Source organism: Pocillopora verrucosa, chromosome 8 (assembly GCF_036669915.1).
Source record: "Pocillopora verrucosa isolate sample1 chromosome 8, ASM3666991v2, whole genome shotgun sequence".
NCBI classification, from domain to species: Eukaryota; Metazoa; Cnidaria; class Anthozoa; order Scleractinia; family Pocilloporidae; genus Pocillopora; species Pocillopora verrucosa.
This window is the reverse complement of record NC_089319.1, coordinates 21,638,729-21,656,884: the sequence shown is the minus strand read 5'-3', so window position 1 is coordinate 21,656,884 and position 18,156 is coordinate 21,638,729. Positions and strand designations below refer to the sequence as shown.

Sequence of the window (18,156 nt, the reverse complement as noted above, 5' to 3'; positions counted from 1 at the left end):
TATAGATCTTTAAGGGATTTGTAGCCATTGCATGTGTGATTCTGTTGTTCTGGGCTGCTGCTAGTGTCGTCCAGGTTTATAACAGCCGATGGCCGAGGTGACGGTTGGTTGACATTGTGGCGGGGAATTTGAATTTCACCAGATCCTGACAAAATCGACTCCTTGAGTCTTTTAACCAGCTCAGTTTTCCTGCCAGATTTAGAGAGCTTTCTTTTTTCAAGTTCGTCCCTTAGATCTTTCACCTTCAGGGAGTTGACGGACCTCTGGAACTGCAGAAAAGGCAAAAATTGTCCAACAAAAAATTATGAAAATGAAATGCTGGGTTAAAAGAAAATCAAAGAGGAATTAAATATGAGAAAACGCATAGCGAAATTGCTTGTTATGGTACCAATTTTCGGATGCATATCAGTTCCGATTCTGTTTATGTCATCTCCAATTCTTCTGGATACGTGGGATCCAAACCTGTAGGTAAAATATCTCATTGAAAGTAGGACACATGTGGGGAGTTAGCTACTTCACCTATCACAAAAAGATGAACTCATGGTTCTGTACTAACTGGAGCGAAGGATACACAATCGATGAGCTCATCTCAGTGAGGGTACTTTTTCGCAAGAAATATGGAATCCAGTCGCTCGTCAACGACTTCTATCTATTTACAATATCACAATCTCATCGTCAATTCACATCCCGCCAGAGGTAATGCGGTTAATTTACAGCCTAAGCTTGGAGAACCGTGAACGCTGTTCAGGTGGTAACTATGCGTAACAAAACAGAAAAAATAAATGTGTATGGATCTAACAAAACACATTTCAATTCATTTTGAAAACTGGCAAGGGAAAATTGAAACAACTACATACGTGTACAATCAAATTTATCGAAAAATTCTGAGCAAGGCAAGTTTTCAACGAAAATTCCTCAAGAACTAGTACCTGAATTCTATCTGAATATCAATTGAGACCCACAGAAAAGCGCCGAAATCCTTCTTGAGAGTTCAACTTAATTTACTCAGATGAGGATCGAAAGTGTTCTACTTATAAAATACTCATACGTTTAGACTGAAAGACTGAAAGGAACGGCTGAGAGACGGCTGAGTGACGCACTTCCTAATGACGTGATACGCAATTTGCAGGACCAGATTTAGAGAGCTGTACACGTTGGAGCTGAAGTGATACTATATAAGGATAAGATATCAGATTTACAGGGAAAGCCTGAAGGATGTACAAGAAGAATGAAAGATAATAAACATATGAATGAAAGACTGACACGGAATGATGATTTCTTCCCCGAGGTCAATAGCAGTAAACTGATCGAGGAGTTCAATTAAATGAAGTACACCCAAGGACCTCATTTAATTCGCATTTATGGTTTCGATCCCCTACACGGCAAAGCTCGATCCTCCTTATGTTGAGCAACCTCAAGATAAAAAAGCTACAGCCACTTCATTTCATATCGATTTGTGCGACTCAAAGCGTGACTGAGCCGTGAAGATTTCGGGCACTACAAAAGATTACAGAGCCGCCACGCAAGAAAATCAGAAACAATATCTCATTTTCGAAATTAGCAACAGTTGGGGCAACACATTTGGAGGCTCAAGGCATACATTACTCCAAACGGCTGTGAAAGAGGAAACGAATATCCCTTAGAAATTCGACCGTGTAACTTCACCAAGAAAATGCGTATCATAGAAATACTAAGTCACATCATGTACAGTTTTACACGAAGTGTGGCAGACCATTACAGCCCAGAAGAATCAGAATTTACGGCAGAATCTTCTGACTACGTTCCTCTACAAAGCACAGGTCTAGAATGGAACCATCAACCGGTTGATGAGCTTATTTATCAAGAATACAACCACTCTGATAACGGTTTTACTATAAGGATGCTGGACGCTTGTTCACCAGAGAAGAACGAAGAAATTCCAGAAGATCAGCAAGATGAAGACAGAGCGATGGCTTGGAAGCGACTTAGACCATCTTCACTTCGCACAGTTCGTAAATCAATGTACTTCGGTGCACTGATTTCAATACTGACGGCTATGGTCATAGGCTCTTTGTATTGTTTGATAAGTTACGTATCTTTTCAAACCATGTTTAACTGCCAATTTCACCAAAAGAAGTCCATCCCCGTGAAAATTCAATGGATGAGAACATTATCTGATGCTGCAAGCTGTGGTTTTATTTACATGTGGTTCCTTGTGAATATCTTTTTTCTTTTTCGACCACATCAGCTTCAAGGGCTGAGGAGGAAACTTATTTTCGGTACTTTTATGCTATATTGTTTGGACGCACTTTATCGTGTAATCCTTCAGAGCTCGGGAATATCCCATTCTAGGCTAACCAAAATACAAATGATTCCACTCACCGTTTTATTTCTTGTTAGCTTATGTTGGCAAGGTTACCAATTATGGAATCGCTTCCAAGTATTGTCACGAGGACGTATCAACTTTTTTGTGCAAATTGCAGCACCGGGCTTCTTTACTTTTCTCATTGGTATCGTCACGGTGTATTTCACTTACCCAATGTACAACGAAGAAAATGAAAACAGAAAACTTCTTATTGCAATCTTTGCTCCCCTCTCTGGACTCCTTCTCAAAGTCATCGTGCGAATTTGCATTCAATCCTCATGGAACATCACACATCCGGGATATACCTACATCTTGTTCGTGCCTCTTTATTTCGGCTCAGCGATTTTGTTTCGAGTAATGCAGGCAGAACTTGAAAACATCAGCGCAATCACTATTCTGGGAATAATCCACGGGGCTGCAGAAGTTCTAGAACGAAGCACCATGGTTGTCATCGATCACATATGTCATGTTGTTTTGAAAAGAAGAGCAGTATCTTGGGGAAGTTTTCGTACTCCTCGCCGTGAGAGACTAATGGCTGATATCGCTATCATTAGTATGCTGTATGAATCAACTGCTATAGTGTCTGTTAACGGTGTTCTGTACTTGCATAAATTTATTTACTTAAAGGAAAACTCTCTTTCAACGTTATTCCAGAGGTTTTTGGTGGCGAGCTCAGTCCAGCTAGTGATTGAGTGGTTTTTCAACAGCATCTCTCTGGCAATCGAGACTTATCATCAGAACATAGCTGTCATGGCTGTTTGGCAACGAAAATGGAAAAGACACGTTTTGGTGGCGGTGATCAACGTGATCCCTTTAGCATTATGTTCTACACTACCAATTATTCAATTTATGCACGGGCAGCTTGCTAAGTCCCGAACTGACCAGCCATGCAAAATGCCATTTTCTTAGAGTGACAGTGAGCCCAGGGTCCCCTCTGATGCTTGGACGCTCGGTTATACGATCAAGGAAATACTATATAGGGAAATTAGCAACAGTTAGATATAGGGAAAATACTATATAGGTAAAACTGGCTTCGGAAATTTGTGCTTGGTTTGCGGATCTATAACAATTTGTTGCAGCATGTTCAAGCTTTGCGTCAGTAGCAAAGTCAAAAATTGATAAAACTCACCCGAAAATTCAGCTCAAATGATTTATTTCTGTCTCAGTCATTGGAGATGATACGTTCTCGTCGTCATTTGAAATCAGGTTCAACTTAGGGCGGGGACAAAGCGGCCAACCCGGTTGAACAAAATAAGCCTATCTTTCCTGCTCGGGCAACCGATTGAAAAACCTGACAGTTTATTTCAAATAGTCTTATACTGGTCAAATTACTATATAGACTTTAAACCTTAGACAACTATTTAGAGCTCTAGAAGTTTCGGTTTCAGCTTCAATTTATAACCACTGCTAAAGTGAAACCACAATTTCAGATTTACCCACAGGAGGAGCTTAAACGATCGTTCTAGACAGGTGAAAGAGAGACATGTAGTTTCATAGCTTAAAGAATAAATTAGTCTGAACGAGTGGGAAGACAGATGTGTCGCTTTAATAACCTCTTGGAAAGCTTCTATGTAACTTTTTCATCGCAAGATGAATAGCAGCACACTGATAGAGCTCTTTGGTCAGCTCATATTCAGTTTTACGCGAGGCGTGGCAGAGAATTACAATCCAGACGAACCAGAATTTACAACGGAGTCTTTGGGCTATGATCCTTTAGAATGTACCGGTCGGGAGTGGAATTATCTACCTGTTGACGAGCTTATTTATCAGGAATACAGCGATATGGAAGGCTCGAATTTGAACTATATGGCGGCGAACAGTCTTAGAATACGGGTTATAAATGCATGCTCACCAGAAGAAAACGAAGTTGTATATGACGAACAATATGGAGAAGACAGAGCAATGGCTTGGAAACGGCTTAGACCGTCAGCACTTCGCACAGTTGGTAAATCAATGTACGTTGGAGCTTTGATCTCACTTTTAACGGCTTCCATGATAGGTTCCTTGTACATGCTGATAACTTATCTCATTTACAAATTTGGAATCGTCTGCGAATTTCAGAAGTCCATTCCAATACAAGTACAGTGGCTCCGGACAGGTTCGGTGATCATCACCTGTGCCTTTGCTTACATGTGGTACTTCGCTAATATACTTAGTCTATTTCGCCCTCACCAGTTAAATGGGGTAAAACGAAAACTAATACTAGTTTGTGTCATTGTCTTTTGTTTGGATGCAATTTACTGTATAATTTTACAAGTCTTTGGAATATCTCACTCACCGTTTTCTACGCTACAAAAGACCCCTCTCGACGCATCGTTTTTCGTAAGTGTATGTTGGCAGACCTATTTCTTAACAAACCATTTGCTGATACGAAAATCCAGAAAACAACGGGGTATTATTTTCATGCAAATGATTCTGCCCACCCTATCTACTTTTATTCTCAGTGCGACGATGATATTTCTCGTTTTTCCAGCGTACAATGAACAAAACAAGGAAGGAAAACTTTCAATCGCATTATTTGCTCCTCTCATTGGTGTTGTACTCAAAGTCATCTCGCGAATCTTTGCCCAGCGGTTATGCAACATTACACATCCAGGATATTCGTATGTCTTACTTGCGCCGTTACATTTTGCATCAGCGATTGCGTTTAGAATCTTACAGGCGGACCTCAGTAGTGTGCAGTCCATGGCTATTCTTGGTGTAATTCACGGCGTTGCAGAGGTCATAGAACGAAGCACCATAGTCTTCTTTGACCATGTTTGTCATGTTATATGGAAAAGAAAGACAGCACCTTGGGGAAGTTTTCGCACTCCCCGCCGTGAGAGATTAATGGCTGATATAAATATCATGGGCATGTTGTACGAATCAACTGCTGTTGTCTCTGTTAATGGATTTTTACACCTATATCAATTAGTTTTCTTAAGAAATTATTTAATCTTAGAGCTGCTTAAATCATTTGCTATCCGGACCTCTATACCCCTGATAACTGAATGGTTTTTCACAAGCGTTTCTTTAGCGATCGAAACTCGATATCAGAATATGGCTGTCATGGCTGTTTGGCGAAGAAGATGGAAAAAACATATCTTAGTAGCAGTGGTAAATGCAGTGCCTTTAGCTCTTGCAACAAGTTCGAACTTAATAGACGTTGTTCATGGACGTTTTAATGAATCTAGTCAGGTTTGTAAAATACCATTCGCCAGCTGAACTGCCAAACACTCCACCTCTAACTTTATTGGATTATAATGATGAAGTAACCGAGAAACTAGGAGAGAGCGAAAGTTTTTTCTTTATACTATCGTGTGCTTAACATGGATTTTTCCCAAGGTGTGCACAGTGTAAAAATTTTCTCTCCCAGGTATCTAGAGGACAGAATGAGCCGAGGCAAGAAACACATGACCACACCATACCATGACAATCGTATAACTTGAAACAGTAAGCGCGCAGTTACACGACATATCCAGACTTTACTTTTTTTGACTATATGTTACAATTTCTTTGGGTTTTTTTTTTCTCTATTTTTGTTTGGAATTTATTTTTGTAAGCATCTTTACCTTCCTACACCATCATCGTCACCTTTTGATTAATTTACACCTCATACTATTTACTTTAATTCTCGAGCAAAATGTTATCGTAAAGTTCTCTTTCTTTAAAGGCAATTCCCTTGGACTCAAAACAACGTAATATTTTCTTACAAGACAGCATTTTTGCCGTATACTTAGAGGTGAATGGTCGGAATTGTTCAGGGACGGTCTTTTGTTCAAGGTAGACTATAGTCTCAGTTCTGCTCTCACTGAAATTTTGAAATTCGCATTAGTTTTATCTATGTATAATTTTTCAGTTTAAACCCTTCAAACGGTTTTCGTTTGGCTTTGGCTGTTTGTACTCTCTCGGATCTTTTAGCTATTTAAGTAATCAGTTGAGTTTTCCTGTATTTGAGGATGGAACTAAACGAATTCTCTAAAGAAATGTTATTTAACTCCAGTGGTTCATTCATTGACGTAAAGTGAGTCACTGCTTTGTTTAATTACCAAAGTGATCATAAAAGAATAAAGGGGTAAGTTTCTAAAGAAACTGTGGTGCTGCGTCGGTGGGAGAGTATAGCAGGTAATTTAGTGTTAACAACTGGGTTGAAAACGTAAATTAGCCACCGTAAAGGGTAAAAAAGCTGACGTTTCAAGCGTTAGCCCTTCGTCAGAGCGATAGACGAAGGGCTAACGCTCGAAACGTCAGCTTTTTTACCCTTTACGGTGGCTAATTTACGTTTTCAACCCAGTTGTTAACACTAAATTACCTGCTGATCATAACAGACACTCAAAGTGACAGGTGTCCATAAAAATTCAGTAATTAAAGATATGATCGCGCATTGAACTTTAGCTAACTTTCGATACCTTCAAGTTAAGCTCATAAGTATGAAACCTTTTACAGCGTAACAAATAACAGCTGAAAGTTGATATAATTCTAGGCATTCTCCTTACCTGATTCATAACTGGCGAACAATACATCCAATTTACGTTTCTGCCGGCTTCTTAACCAAGACCAACCAGACTTTTCCTTTCGACCCTTGTGATTTCAATTGTTAAGCATATTAGTCAAAAAAGTTCGGCTCGATAGAGAAGTCTTAAATATTTCGACAGTCTCAACTTGAACTAATCCGTTTCCAGGATTTTTTAACCTATTCGCACGGAATTAGCTCTGAGCAGAAAAGATGAGTAACAGAACACTGATAGAGCTGTTTGGCCACATCGTATTCAGTTTTACGCGAGGCATGGCAGTGCAATATAATCCACAAGAACATGAATTCAGAGCAGAGTCTTTTGACTACCTTCCTCTACAAAGAACAGGTCTAGAGTGGGACTATCAACCTGTTGATGAGTTTATTTATCAGGAATATAGCGACAGGGAAGTCACAACCTCTGACCCTCTCACAGTCAGCCGCCATCAAGTATTGGTTATAAATGCATGTTCACCAGACGAAATCGAAGAAAAACAAGAAAGTGGACAAGATGAGGACAGCGCAATGTCTTGGAAGCAACTCAGACCATCTGCTCTTTGCACAGTTTTGAAATCAATGTACACTGGAGCTTCGATTTCTCTGCTAACAGCGGCCATCATCGGCTTGCTTTACATGTCAATCTCCTATCTTTGTTACAAAACCGTCCACAACTGTGAATTTTATCCCCACAAAATTCCAGTCTCAGTGCAGTGGGTGAGAACATTATCTACACTAATTTCATGTGCTTTTCTTTACATGTGGAACTTTGCGAGGATGTTATTTCTCTTTCGGCCGTATCAGTTACTAGGAGTGAAAGGAAAACTTGTTCTGGTTTCAATTCTTGTTTACTTTTTAGACGCACTCTATCGCGTGGCTCTACAAGCTTTAGGAATATCTAATTCCAGACTCTCCGTATTCCTAAAGATTCCACTGAACACTTTGTTTCTTATCAGCATATGCTTGCAAGTTTACTTCTTAACAAAGCACTTCTGCTTCCGATCAAGGAGACTTAGACTGAGTCTGTTTTTACAGATGATAATGCCTGGCTGTTTCTGTTTCGTATTTGCTATTGCCATAGCTGCTTTCATTTACCCACTGTTCAACGAACAAAACGAAGATGAAAAACTATTGATAGCAGTCTTCACACCTCTCACTGGGGTCGCACTGAAGGTCATTTCGCGAATTTATGTACAACGATCATGGAACATTACACATCCAGGATATTCCTATGTATTGCTGTCGCCGCTGTACCTTGGCACAGCCGTCATGCTTCGAGTTTTGCAAGCTGATCTTAAGAGCTTACAATCCATGGCCATCCTTGGAATAATTCACGGTGCAGCAGAAGTCATAGAACGAAGTACCATGGTTGTCATCGATCACGTTTGTCATGTTATTTTGAAAAGAAAATTAGCTCCTTGGGGAAGTTTCCGCACGCCTCGCCAAGAGAGATTGATGGCTGATCTTAGCATCACGAGCATTTTGTATGAATCAACTGCTATAGTGTCTGTTAACGGATTTTTGTACTTGTACAAATTTGTCTATTTAGAAAATGTGTCTGTTTTAGAATTGCTGCAGTCTTTTACCGTTCGGACTTCAGTTCAGCTGGTGATTGAGTGGTTTTTCACCAGCGTATCTCTTGCGATTGTGACTCATTATCAGAACATGGCTGTCATGGCTGTTTGGCGAAAAAGATGGAAAAGACACACCCTGGTGGCCATAGTAAATGCAGTTCCTTTGGCTATGTGGACCAGCACAAATCTTTTAATCATTGTGCACGGACGTTTTCAAGAGTCCTCATATCAACCGTGCAAAATGCCGTTTATTTAGCCGGGCGTGATCAAAGCATTCGTTCTCTGGGCGACCCAGTAAAACAGTTTGACTCAGTCTACGCCTCTACTTCCGCGCAGACTCAGAGGAATGAGCGCGAAGTGTCAGCGGCTGGTGATGAGCGCGAAGCACGGAGGACTACGCATTTCCTTCCTCCTTTGTGCGCCCACGGGGTTTTCAGCTGAGAGAAGTCTGAGCACGAGGCAGATCATGTTCTGACTTCTGTAGCGAAGAAGTTAGGGAAGGAATCAAATACATTTCTTGATATTTTAATTCATCTGTGAGCTCTAAGATTCAATTTATTGTCCTCTATTGAATAAATTACGGTCACATGGCAAAAAAAGTTAAGAAACATCGAAGGATCAACAAAAACCGATTAATTAACATCCTTGCAGAATTCATTTCTCTTTTTTTGAAAGATATACTTTGAAATTAAAAGATTAACCTTTGAGATAGAGACATTTCGCCGATTGATACGACCGTTGCAGTTGTTAAAACCGGCGTATCAAAAGAGGCAGAAATATGTAATTTTTCATAGTCTTCCCAGTGGCAGTTTGGGAAGCTTCAATCGTAGCCGATTGGAACAAATTACAACGTGATGTAGGGTATTTCGTTTTAATACTGGGATTTTCAGATAATGAGCATACAATCATAAGTTAATATATTTTGAACATTTATACACCTGACTTCCTGCCTGAGTTCCTTAATTTTCCCTGATCTCTCTCGCTGATAAGAGGCAAACATGATAGAATCTATATGTACCTTGTGGCCATTGAAAAAACATCACACTGTGTCTATCTGGCGAGTGCCAACAGTTATATGCTTACAGAAAATTTCTTGAGACTTTGAGTGTGTTGTTTGTCTGTTTGTTTATCTTGTTTGCTCATTTAAAGCATTTCAAAATTTTCCTCATTTTAGTTTAAAACACGTTAAACTTCAAGTAGCTCCACTCTTTTGAAGTATATATGGCTGTGTTTGCTGGCAATATATGTATATCATTTTTTGTACCCATTAAATGTTGTCCCTAAGGGATTAAAGGTTGGTTCATTTTCTGTTTATTTACTTGCTCTCTATCAAAAATAAATTCTTTACACCAATACATGTTAATCCACATTGTCTCAATCCATTTTTTCATAGTTCTATAGTGGAGTGTACAGATTCATTTGTTTATGCTAAGTCCCTTTGTTTGCCATGTTCATCCTGTAGGTGTGACATGAGATTACGACCCTGGCACAATGCTTGGTAGAAACTTTGAATTTCAGCAAATGATGATTCAATATGAGACAGGACAGTAAGCTAGAAATAGATGATGGTTGAATATACATAAATGGGGAGGTATTTCAAAGAGTTAACGTTCTTTTCAAAAGAAGATTTTCACCTATTTCTTGGGAACATACTAGCAAGTTTTCGTTTCACTCAACAGTTAATTACTTATCACAGAGTCAAGAATTTAAACTAATCGCAGTGTTGTGGGGCCTGTTGCAAAACTTCAAGAATAGAGTGACCAAAGTACAAGGTTGCTTTAAAAGTTAACATTTTTGAAGTTTTAAGCTAATACTGATTTTTCACTCTAATTTAAGATCATATGTCATGAAATATACCAATTCTGATAGCTGATAAAATAAAATACTGTAACAAATAATGAAAAAAATAAGGTCACACCAAGAGAATTTTTGTAGCCAGACTGTCGCTTTGAACTGTTAAATCAGGTTAACTCTGACATAGATCAAACTTTTAGACACAGATTCAAGTCAAATGAATGCAAGTCATTAATTTGATTTTAAAAAAAAACAGATGTAGAATTATGTACACTAAAGAAAATTGCATTAAAATAGAAAGATCTGAATCATAATATGCCAAAAGTTGAATTTAAATGACAAAAAATTGTACCAACCAATTGACCATCTGCAAGTGAAAAGTTCTTTATCCACATCATGTTCTCCAGTAGAGTTGGAAAGTTTGCTAAATTAGATGCAATCATAGGCAGAACCTCAGCTGTGTTCCTGAAGTAAACAATAAACAGTGTAATGAGCTTGAGGTATCAAATAAATTAAATGAACAGTGGAAAGAACAGAGTGAATATCAAGAAATCTTTGAAGCTTGACAAGACCACTTGAGAGTCTAGGCAAGTCAAAAAGTTAAAGGACAAATTTCAAACAAATCAAAGCCTGGGAGATTCAATTATTTTGCACACTGAGTAAATTTTTGACTGTCTTTTCAATTTTGACCCTCTACTTTAACAACATGAAGCCTTCAAGATTTCCCTTGGCCAATAGAAAGCTTCTTTGAATTCTTACTTGTGATGTGCAGCATCTATTTCCAGGAATTCTCCTACAAAAGGCTGTTGCAGTCTTGAAATAAGCTCATCCTTTTTCTCAATAATAGCAGACAGCTGATTGGATAACTGCTCTAGCTGTTGACACTTACTTCCTGTACATTCAACAAAAGCATATGAAATTATGAAGCAAATAAAGCATTCATAATATACACAGAATTGTTACAAAGCCTTACAATAACCTTTAACCTTATCTTGTACATGATGTACTTTTAATGACCAAAACTAGAAAATTATTTAAGTTATGGTCAAAGTTAACTTACCGAGTAAATCAACATGAGTTATGTCCCTTGTTTCAGCATCTTTCAAATGGCACTGAATTTCTAGATTTACCTAAAAATTTAAGCGATAAAAGAAATTCAAAGAGTACACTGAGGCTTTTTTGGTTTAACCCTATAACTTCCAAGATCTGATTCTTAATTCTCCCCTCTTGATGCTACCTAATTTCTGCTTAATAACATACAAGAATTTGGTGTTAGATCAAGATTATAACTTCTTCCTGACATCTTTGAGTATTCTCATTACCAGCTTGGTTGATAATGTATAGATATTATAGAGAGAAGGTACGTGTTCATCAGGTCTGGGAGTTTATGGGATATTAGAACACATCAGGCTGAGAGATCCAGTGGTATGTTATAAAGACAGGTCAAAGCAACAGTTTACTTGTACAGTAACTAGTTTGAACTAAGGAGTAAGACATGATCATGCAGTCTGGTCATCCAAACGAGAGAAGTCCTGAAAATAACTGTTTAAGGTAAAGTCAGTAGTCAAATTACCTTGTCTAGAGCTTTGCCAAGTCTTGTGATTTCTCTCAGTAATGTAATTAAAGTCACTGAAGGAGATGTCATCTCAACTCTTCGACGAATTCCTTCAATGTCAACATTTTTCTGCTCATAAAATAAATAGTAAAATTGAAACGATAAGATGAACTTAAAACTTTTGATAGGCAACATAAAAACCAACAACTAAATGAAAAGGTTTATCTATTCCTGCGACAATTAAGCCATGAGAGTTTGAAAATAGCAATATTCTTCTCTTTCCCGTTATTTTTGGCCGCTAAACATTTGTTTTTAATCATACGGTAACGTGGAAAATAGGCTTAAAACTGAGCTTCGGCAGATTGTTAAAAGTACTTTCGCTTACTCTATCAATATGGCCCGTCTTTTCGGCAAGATTCACAATATTTTGCAAGGAGCCAACATTGATGTACGTAGAAGACGGTGACCATGGGTTGGAAGTATCTTCCACGAAGGAAGAACGAAACATTGCCCCCTGAAATCAAATAAGTATTCACACTTATGTTTAAGAAAAAATATGGCGGATTCAGTAGTTTGGAACTCCCGCCTGCCGCGCGAAAAGGTGGTAAACAGGGTACGGAGGGTGGGGATACTAAGTTTTAAGCAGGAATCATTATATTTCTTCTTTAAAACATGACATGAAAATTTGGTAATTTATTCTAAATAATGGAAGGAGTTCCGGCGTAACCTCTATAATTCAGAAGTTTCATTTGAACATCTGGAAATTCGGCATGGAAGTTCCTACTCAGCCTGTCCTGGAAAGTGAGTTTTTAGTGTTTTTCAAACGAGGCCACTACATAAACATGGCGGTATCATGATGAATGAAAGGTCAGCAAGACGAAGGAAAACCAATCTATTACAAGGCAGCTCCATGTAATTGCTAAAATTTTTGTCTTCTTCTTCTTAAAGATAAACGATGAAATGGCTGTTGGCTTTTACGAAACGTCTTAAGTTTCCCGGCAAGTGTGCAAAACAGCTGAAAGCAGCATGACTTCACTTGAGCTGGAAAACTACCGTCTTTCAGATGCATTTCATACCTCATTACCTTCGGAACTGTGGTTGGCTATTTTAAAGAACTTAAATCCTGTTTCCGACGATCTCTTATCTCTAAGTTTAGTATGTAAGAAGTGGCGAGAACTTATCTTTTCAAACCCCGATCCTGCTCTTTGGCAAAACATTACACTGGCGAATTTCAGAAACTGCAGCTACGAGAACTTAACCCTCGTGAGGTTCCGAAACATTCTTAAAAGATTTGGGTATCTTTTGAAAGTCATTCGACTACAGAAATGCCACGAATTGTTCACTGAGATGCTGCTCGCTCATGTTTCTTCTCTGACAGCTTTGACTAGCCTTGAAATAACTGGAATGGTGTGGTCGAAAAAGCTACTCAGAATGTTAAGATGTCCAAAATCCCTCAGGAATGTATTTTTGGAGGCCTCCTTAACATCAGATGGGCTCTTCAACCATGATGATTTGCAGTACACAGTAGAAAATTTTCCACAAGTGAAAAACTTTGGCTTGCAATTTTCAGTTATCAAGGCAGATTCTGTAGCCACAATAAAAGGTGTTGTGTCTTCCAAGTACAGTCACCACATAACTTGTCTTTTGCTGGAAAGGGTAAAAATGGAGTGTACTGATCTGCAAGATGCGGTAAAGAAATTAAAAGGACTGAGAAAATTTGGTTATGGCAATGATCAAATTTATGGTCTTCCATCTCGGCATCTTCTGCAGTTAAACTCTAAATCATTGCAGGAAGTTGAGCTTTTCCAAGTAGGGGATTTTGCAAAGTTTCATCTTGTATTTCCATGCCTGAAAAAACTAACCATGAATGCATGCACATCTGTTGGGGAACTGAACATTGAGGCACCAGGGTTAAGAACTCTGTATCTCTCACTATGTGTTGAAGTGCACAACTTCAGAGGAATTTCAGCAAGCTTCTTGCATGAGATGAAAGTCAGAAGATGCCATGCACTCATCCAGGCTGAACTTATTGGTCTCTTGATAAAAAATCCAGATATCAAGGTGTTAGAGCTTGAGGTGTACTGGCCAACTTTACGACTTGATCAAATTTCTACTCCATCACTTGAAAACATTACTATATATGACAATGGTGAGCGTTTGACATCTGTTGATGTCCGTTGTCCCAAACTTCAACAGCTCATTATCAAGAAGTCAATGACAAGATCAACCATCTTGAAAGCGGTGTCAATATTGTCGCACAATGTCAAAAAGGTTGTCCTAAATGATGTACCCTACCTTCAGAAAGTCAGCATTGATGCTGATACAGTCAAACATTTAGAAGTAAACTTTGAAAGAAGGTTAGACCATGTGAAACCACCGAAATTCACAAAGCTGCACTTCAGGAATAAATCACATCCAGTGAAAATTGGCCATTTGATTTTAAAGCGATGCAATCTCAATGCAATTCTCTTTACCAGTTGCAATGCACGTCACATATCTCTGGAATACTGCAACCTTGATTGCCCAATAGGTGACATGATCCAGCAGTGTGGCTTGGTGGAGTCTCTGACTTTGAAGAACTGTTATGGCCCATGTCAACTCAATCTGAGTGGTGCACACTTAAGGGAGGTTCACATTGTATCCTGTACATCACTTCTTATGGACCACATTAATTTATCATGTCCATCTCTTGTGGCATTAAATGTCTCTGGTCTGTCCTTCTTACCTAGTCAAGAAGAAGTTGACCTTATTGCTGGTAATGTCAGAGAGATTTCTCCTTTTCTTGGATCTGTTAAATTTTCTCACTAATTCTACATATTGTTTGCATATCTTTGTTGTGATTAGTTGTAGGATGGTGATGAAGTAGGTTCTAAAATTGTGGGAGTTTCTGTTTAAAACTGATGAGATTACCTGTCTCAAAGTTTTCCTTTTAACCCTTTAACTCCCAGGATGAGATTGTTCATTCAACTTGCTGGCAGCTACAGATTTCCTTGTAAATTAGTTACAAGAATTTGATGTTTGACTATTCTCATTGCCTTTTTGCAGAAAAATGTGTGATTATTATTGGGAGAACTTACATGTTAATGACTTCATTTTATTTAAGAGGATTTAAGAGGTTAACCCTTTCACTTCCATGAGTGACCAAGACAGAATTTCTCCTTACAATATCAATACAATATCAAGCAGACAAGTGATGAGAATAAAGAAAAACATCAGTTAGGGGATTATAAGCTGATCCAGTACCAAATTCTCCAAACTAACATGAGAACTGTATGGCAGACAGTAAAGAGAATTACTAAAGAGAACTTGGGAGTTAAAGGTTTAAAAATGTGGGAGAGGGGAAGGCTTTTTATTTTAAACTCGCAAGACATTCCTCAACAAACAGCACATACAAATTTAAGGAATTTGAGACATAAATGATGGTGTGGTCCATCACAAATCTTGTTGCCATGATTTTTTCAATCATCTGCCATCTAAACAGAATGAAGGGAATGCTTTTGCTTATATGCTCAAAAGATACCTTGACTTCTCAAATAAAGGGTGATTCATCATTAACAACCATGCAAGACTAATGTCCATGATTTTCACCTTCAAGTGAGGTATCTTTTTTAAAATTTCATTTCATTTTTTTTAATTATGAAGTTATAAGAGTACAAGAAATGACCAAATCTGGTGAGGAAGCCCATGGGAAATCACAGGGCTTTGCCTTATGAACTCCCGCTAGCAAATATTATAGCCTCAATTTTTCATATGATTCTTTTCCATGGGTTTAATTTTTTTTAAGTGAGAAACAGTCCAATAGTCCTCTGAGGGCTGGATCATTTTCTTCATTTTCCTTTTTCTCCTTTGTTTTCTTTCAAAATGATTAAAATGCTTTACAATTTTACATCAAAATGGTGAAACCTAACTTCTAGGGAACTTCAACAGTCTCCTTTTCAACCTGAAATTTTCTTATGACTGGTAAGTGTGGTCTTTTATTGAAAGAGGAAATGAGTCATACATTGAAATTTTTGGACTTAACCAGTGAAAATTCACAACAAGATTTATGTTGATATGTGGGGAGAAGGTTAATCAAAATACAGATTATTGAAATTAAGATGTAATAGGTAGTACAGAAGTATATTTTCATGTCATCTCCCACAAAGGATGATAAAAATGACTTTCTGTTTTTTAGAAAATGTGTGTTGCCAACTGGAAAATGGCTGTCATTTCTATCCAGCTTGGATTTTGCAAATTATGATAATTAAGTAAAATTCTATTTTGACTGTAAATTAAGCATTTAATTTATTATCAATGATATTTAATCAATTGGAGCATTCAATTAATCTTTTAAATTTTATTTATGTTAGGTTTCAAAAAATAGGATAATTAAAACCACCATATAAATTCTATTGTATATACTGTTATTCGAGAACCATTGAAAATAAATTTGTGAATCCAAAGTTGAATTGCCTTATCTGGTATGACTTTCAGCAAGCTATTGCCCCTCAGACAGTGTACTATTTGATTTACCACCATGAATTTAGCCAGTCAGTCAGTCATTTAGATAGTTGTTTAGGATGATTTTAGACATTGGTGTCCCACTTAAGACCACTGTCCAATTTTAAACACTAGTGGCCAATCCAAGAGAGGGGTGTCCCATTTTAGAAACTAGTGTCCAATTTTAGACTTAGGTGTCTGATTTTGGACACTAGGCTCCAATCACAGACCAATTTTCAATTTTAGACTGTAGTGTTCCATTATAGAAACTGTTGCTTCTTTTCCATTTTAAGACTGCAGTGTCCCATTATAGAAACTAGTGCTTCTTTTCCATTTTGAGACTTTAGTGTCTCATTCCCCATTTTAGACATTAGTGTCTAATTTTAGATGCCAGAGTCTGATTTTCGACACTAGTCTCCAATTGTAGACTCTAGTCTCCAATGTAAACATCACAGACCAATTTCCAATTTTAGACTGTAGTGTCCATTATAGAAACGTGCTTCTTTTCCATTTTGTAACATTTGTTTCCAATTTTTGATTTTAGACACAAGTGTTTGATATCGATTTTCAACAGTAGTGTCCAAGTCTCCCATTTTAGACACTAGTGTCCAGTTTCCCATTTTAGACATTAGTGTCCAATCTCCAATTTTAGTCACGAGTGTCTCATTTCTGATTTTTGACACTATTGTCCAGTTTTCAATTTTTTGACACTAGTATCCGATTTCCAATTTTAGCCAGAAGAGTCCAATTTACAACTTTATTTCCAATTTTTGTTGTTACTGTCTGTTTTCAGATATAAGTGTCTGATTTCCAATTTTAGTCACTTGTGCCTGATTTTTTAATTTTATACACCAGTGTCTAATTTTCAACTTAAAACACTAGTGTCCGATTTCCAGTTCAGAGCACTAATGCCTGATTTTCAAATCAAGACACCAGTGTCCAATTTCCAATTTTAGACACTAGTGTCCGATTTCCAATTTTAGACACCAGTGTCCAATTTCCAATTTTAGACACTTGTGTCCAATTTCCAATTTTAGGCACTAGTGTCTAATCTCTAGTTTTAGACACTAGTGTCCAATTTCCAATTTTGGAAGCCATTGTCCAATTTTAGATACTCATGTCCAATTTCCAGTTTTAGACACTAATTAATTAATTTTAGACACTAGTGTCCGATTTCCAATTTTAGACACTAGTGTCCAATTTCCAATTTTAGACACTAGTGTCCAATCTCTAGTTTTAGACACTAGTGTCCAATCTCTAGTTTTAGACACTAGTGTCCAATTTCCAGTTTTAGACACTAGTGTCCCATCTCTAGTTTTAGACACTAGTGTCCAATTTCCAATTTTAGACACTAGTGTCCAATCTCTAGTTTTAGACACTAGTGTCCAATTTCCAATTTTAGACACTAGTGTCCAATCTCTAGTTTTAGACACTAGTGTCCAATTTCCAATTTTAGACACCATTGTCCAATTTAAGACACTCATGTCCAATTTCCAGTTTTAGACACTAGTTATTAATTTTAGACACTAGTGTCCAATTTCCAATCTAAGACACTTGTGTCCAATTTCCAATTTCATATACTGGTATTCAATTTTAAACACTAGTGTCCAATTTCCAATTTTAGGCACTAGTGTCTAATCTCTAGTTTTAGACACTAGTGTCCAATTTCCAATTTTAGAAACCATTGTCCAATTTTAGACACTCATGTCCAATTTCCAGTTTTAGACACTAGTTATTAATTTTAGACACTGGTGTCCAATTTCCAATCTAAGACACTTGTGTCCAATTTCCAATTTCATACACTGGTATTCAATTTTAGTCACTTGTGCCTGATTTTTTAATTTTATACACCAGTGTCTAATTTTCAACTTAAAACACTAGTGTCTGATTTCCAGTTCAGAGCACTAATGCCTGATTTTCA

General features: G+C 37.6%; 4 protein-coding genes across 4 annotated transcripts; 3 read left to right on the top strand and 1 right to left on the bottom strand.

The window, feature by feature from the left end:
* Positions 1 to 3,587: 3,587 nt before the first annotated feature.
* LOC131772100 (uncharacterized) lies at positions 3,588 to 5,548 on the top strand. The gene has a single exon (XM_059088003.2). It carries the CDS (start codon positions 3,935 to 3,937, stop codon positions 5,546 to 5,548), a length of 1,614 nt encoding a protein of 537 aa, XP_058943986.2. The 5' UTR covers positions 3,588 to 3,934.
* Positions 5,549 to 7,049: 1,501 nt separating this feature from the next.
* LOC131772101 (uncharacterized) lies at positions 7,050 to 9,116 on the top strand. Its single transcript, XM_059088004.2, has one exon. The coding sequence runs from the start codon at positions 7,050 to 7,052 to the stop codon at positions 8,661 to 8,663; it is 1,614 nt and encodes a 537-aa protein (XP_058943987.1). The 3' UTR covers positions 8,664 to 9,116.
* Positions 9,117 to 9,262: 146 nt separating this feature from the next.
* LOC131771966 (uncharacterized) lies at positions 9,263 to 12,329 on the bottom strand. The gene is made up of 6 exons (XM_059087867.2): positions 12,142 to 12,329; positions 11,775 to 11,885; positions 11,262 to 11,331; positions 10,961 to 11,093; positions 10,558 to 10,666; positions 9,263 to 9,959 (listed from the first exon to the last, which is right to left on the bottom strand). Exons 1-6 carry the CDS (start codon positions 12,262 to 12,264, stop codon positions 9,831 to 9,833), a joined length of 675 nt encoding a protein of 224 aa, XP_058943850.2. The 5' UTR covers positions 12,265 to 12,329; the 3' UTR covers positions 9,263 to 9,830.
* Positions 12,330 to 12,590: 261 nt separating this feature from the next.
* On the top strand, positions 12,591 to 16,182 carry LOC131771962 (uncharacterized). Its single transcript, XM_059087853.2, has 2 exons — positions 12,591 to 12,623; positions 12,705 to 16,182. Exon 2 carries the CDS (start codon positions 12,783 to 12,785, stop codon positions 14,562 to 14,564), a length of 1,782 nt encoding a protein of 593 aa, XP_058943836.2. The 5' UTR covers positions 12,591 to 12,623; positions 12,705 to 12,782; the 3' UTR covers positions 14,565 to 16,182.
* Positions 16,183 to 18,156: the final 1,974 nt, after the last annotated feature.

Excerpts from the sequence above, each read along its gene's own strand:
- LOC131771966 (XM_059087867.2), bottom strand. The coding sequence starts at position 12,264 with ATGTTTCGTTCTTCCTTCGTGGAAGATACTTCCAACCCATGGTCACCG. Across the intron at positions 11,886-12,141 it reads AGACGGGCCATATTGATAGA|AAAAATGTTGACATTGAAGG; the intron begins GTAAGCGAAAGT and ends TTTTATGAGCAG. Across the intron at positions 9,960-10,557 it reads CACTTGCAGATGGTCAATTG|CTTACTGTCCTGTCTCATAT; the intron begins GTTGGTACAATT and ends ATCTATTTCTAG.
- LOC131772100 (XM_059088003.2), top strand. The coding sequence starts at position 3,935 with ATGAATAGCAGCACACTGATAGAGCTCTTTGGTCAGCTCATATTCAGT.
- LOC131771962 (XM_059087853.2), top strand. The coding sequence starts at position 12,783 with ATGACTTCACTTGAGCTGGAAAACTACCGTCTTTCAGATGCATTTCAT.
- LOC131772101 (XM_059088004.2), top strand. The coding sequence starts at position 7,050 with ATGAGTAACAGAACACTGATAGAGCTGTTTGGCCACATCGTATTCAGT.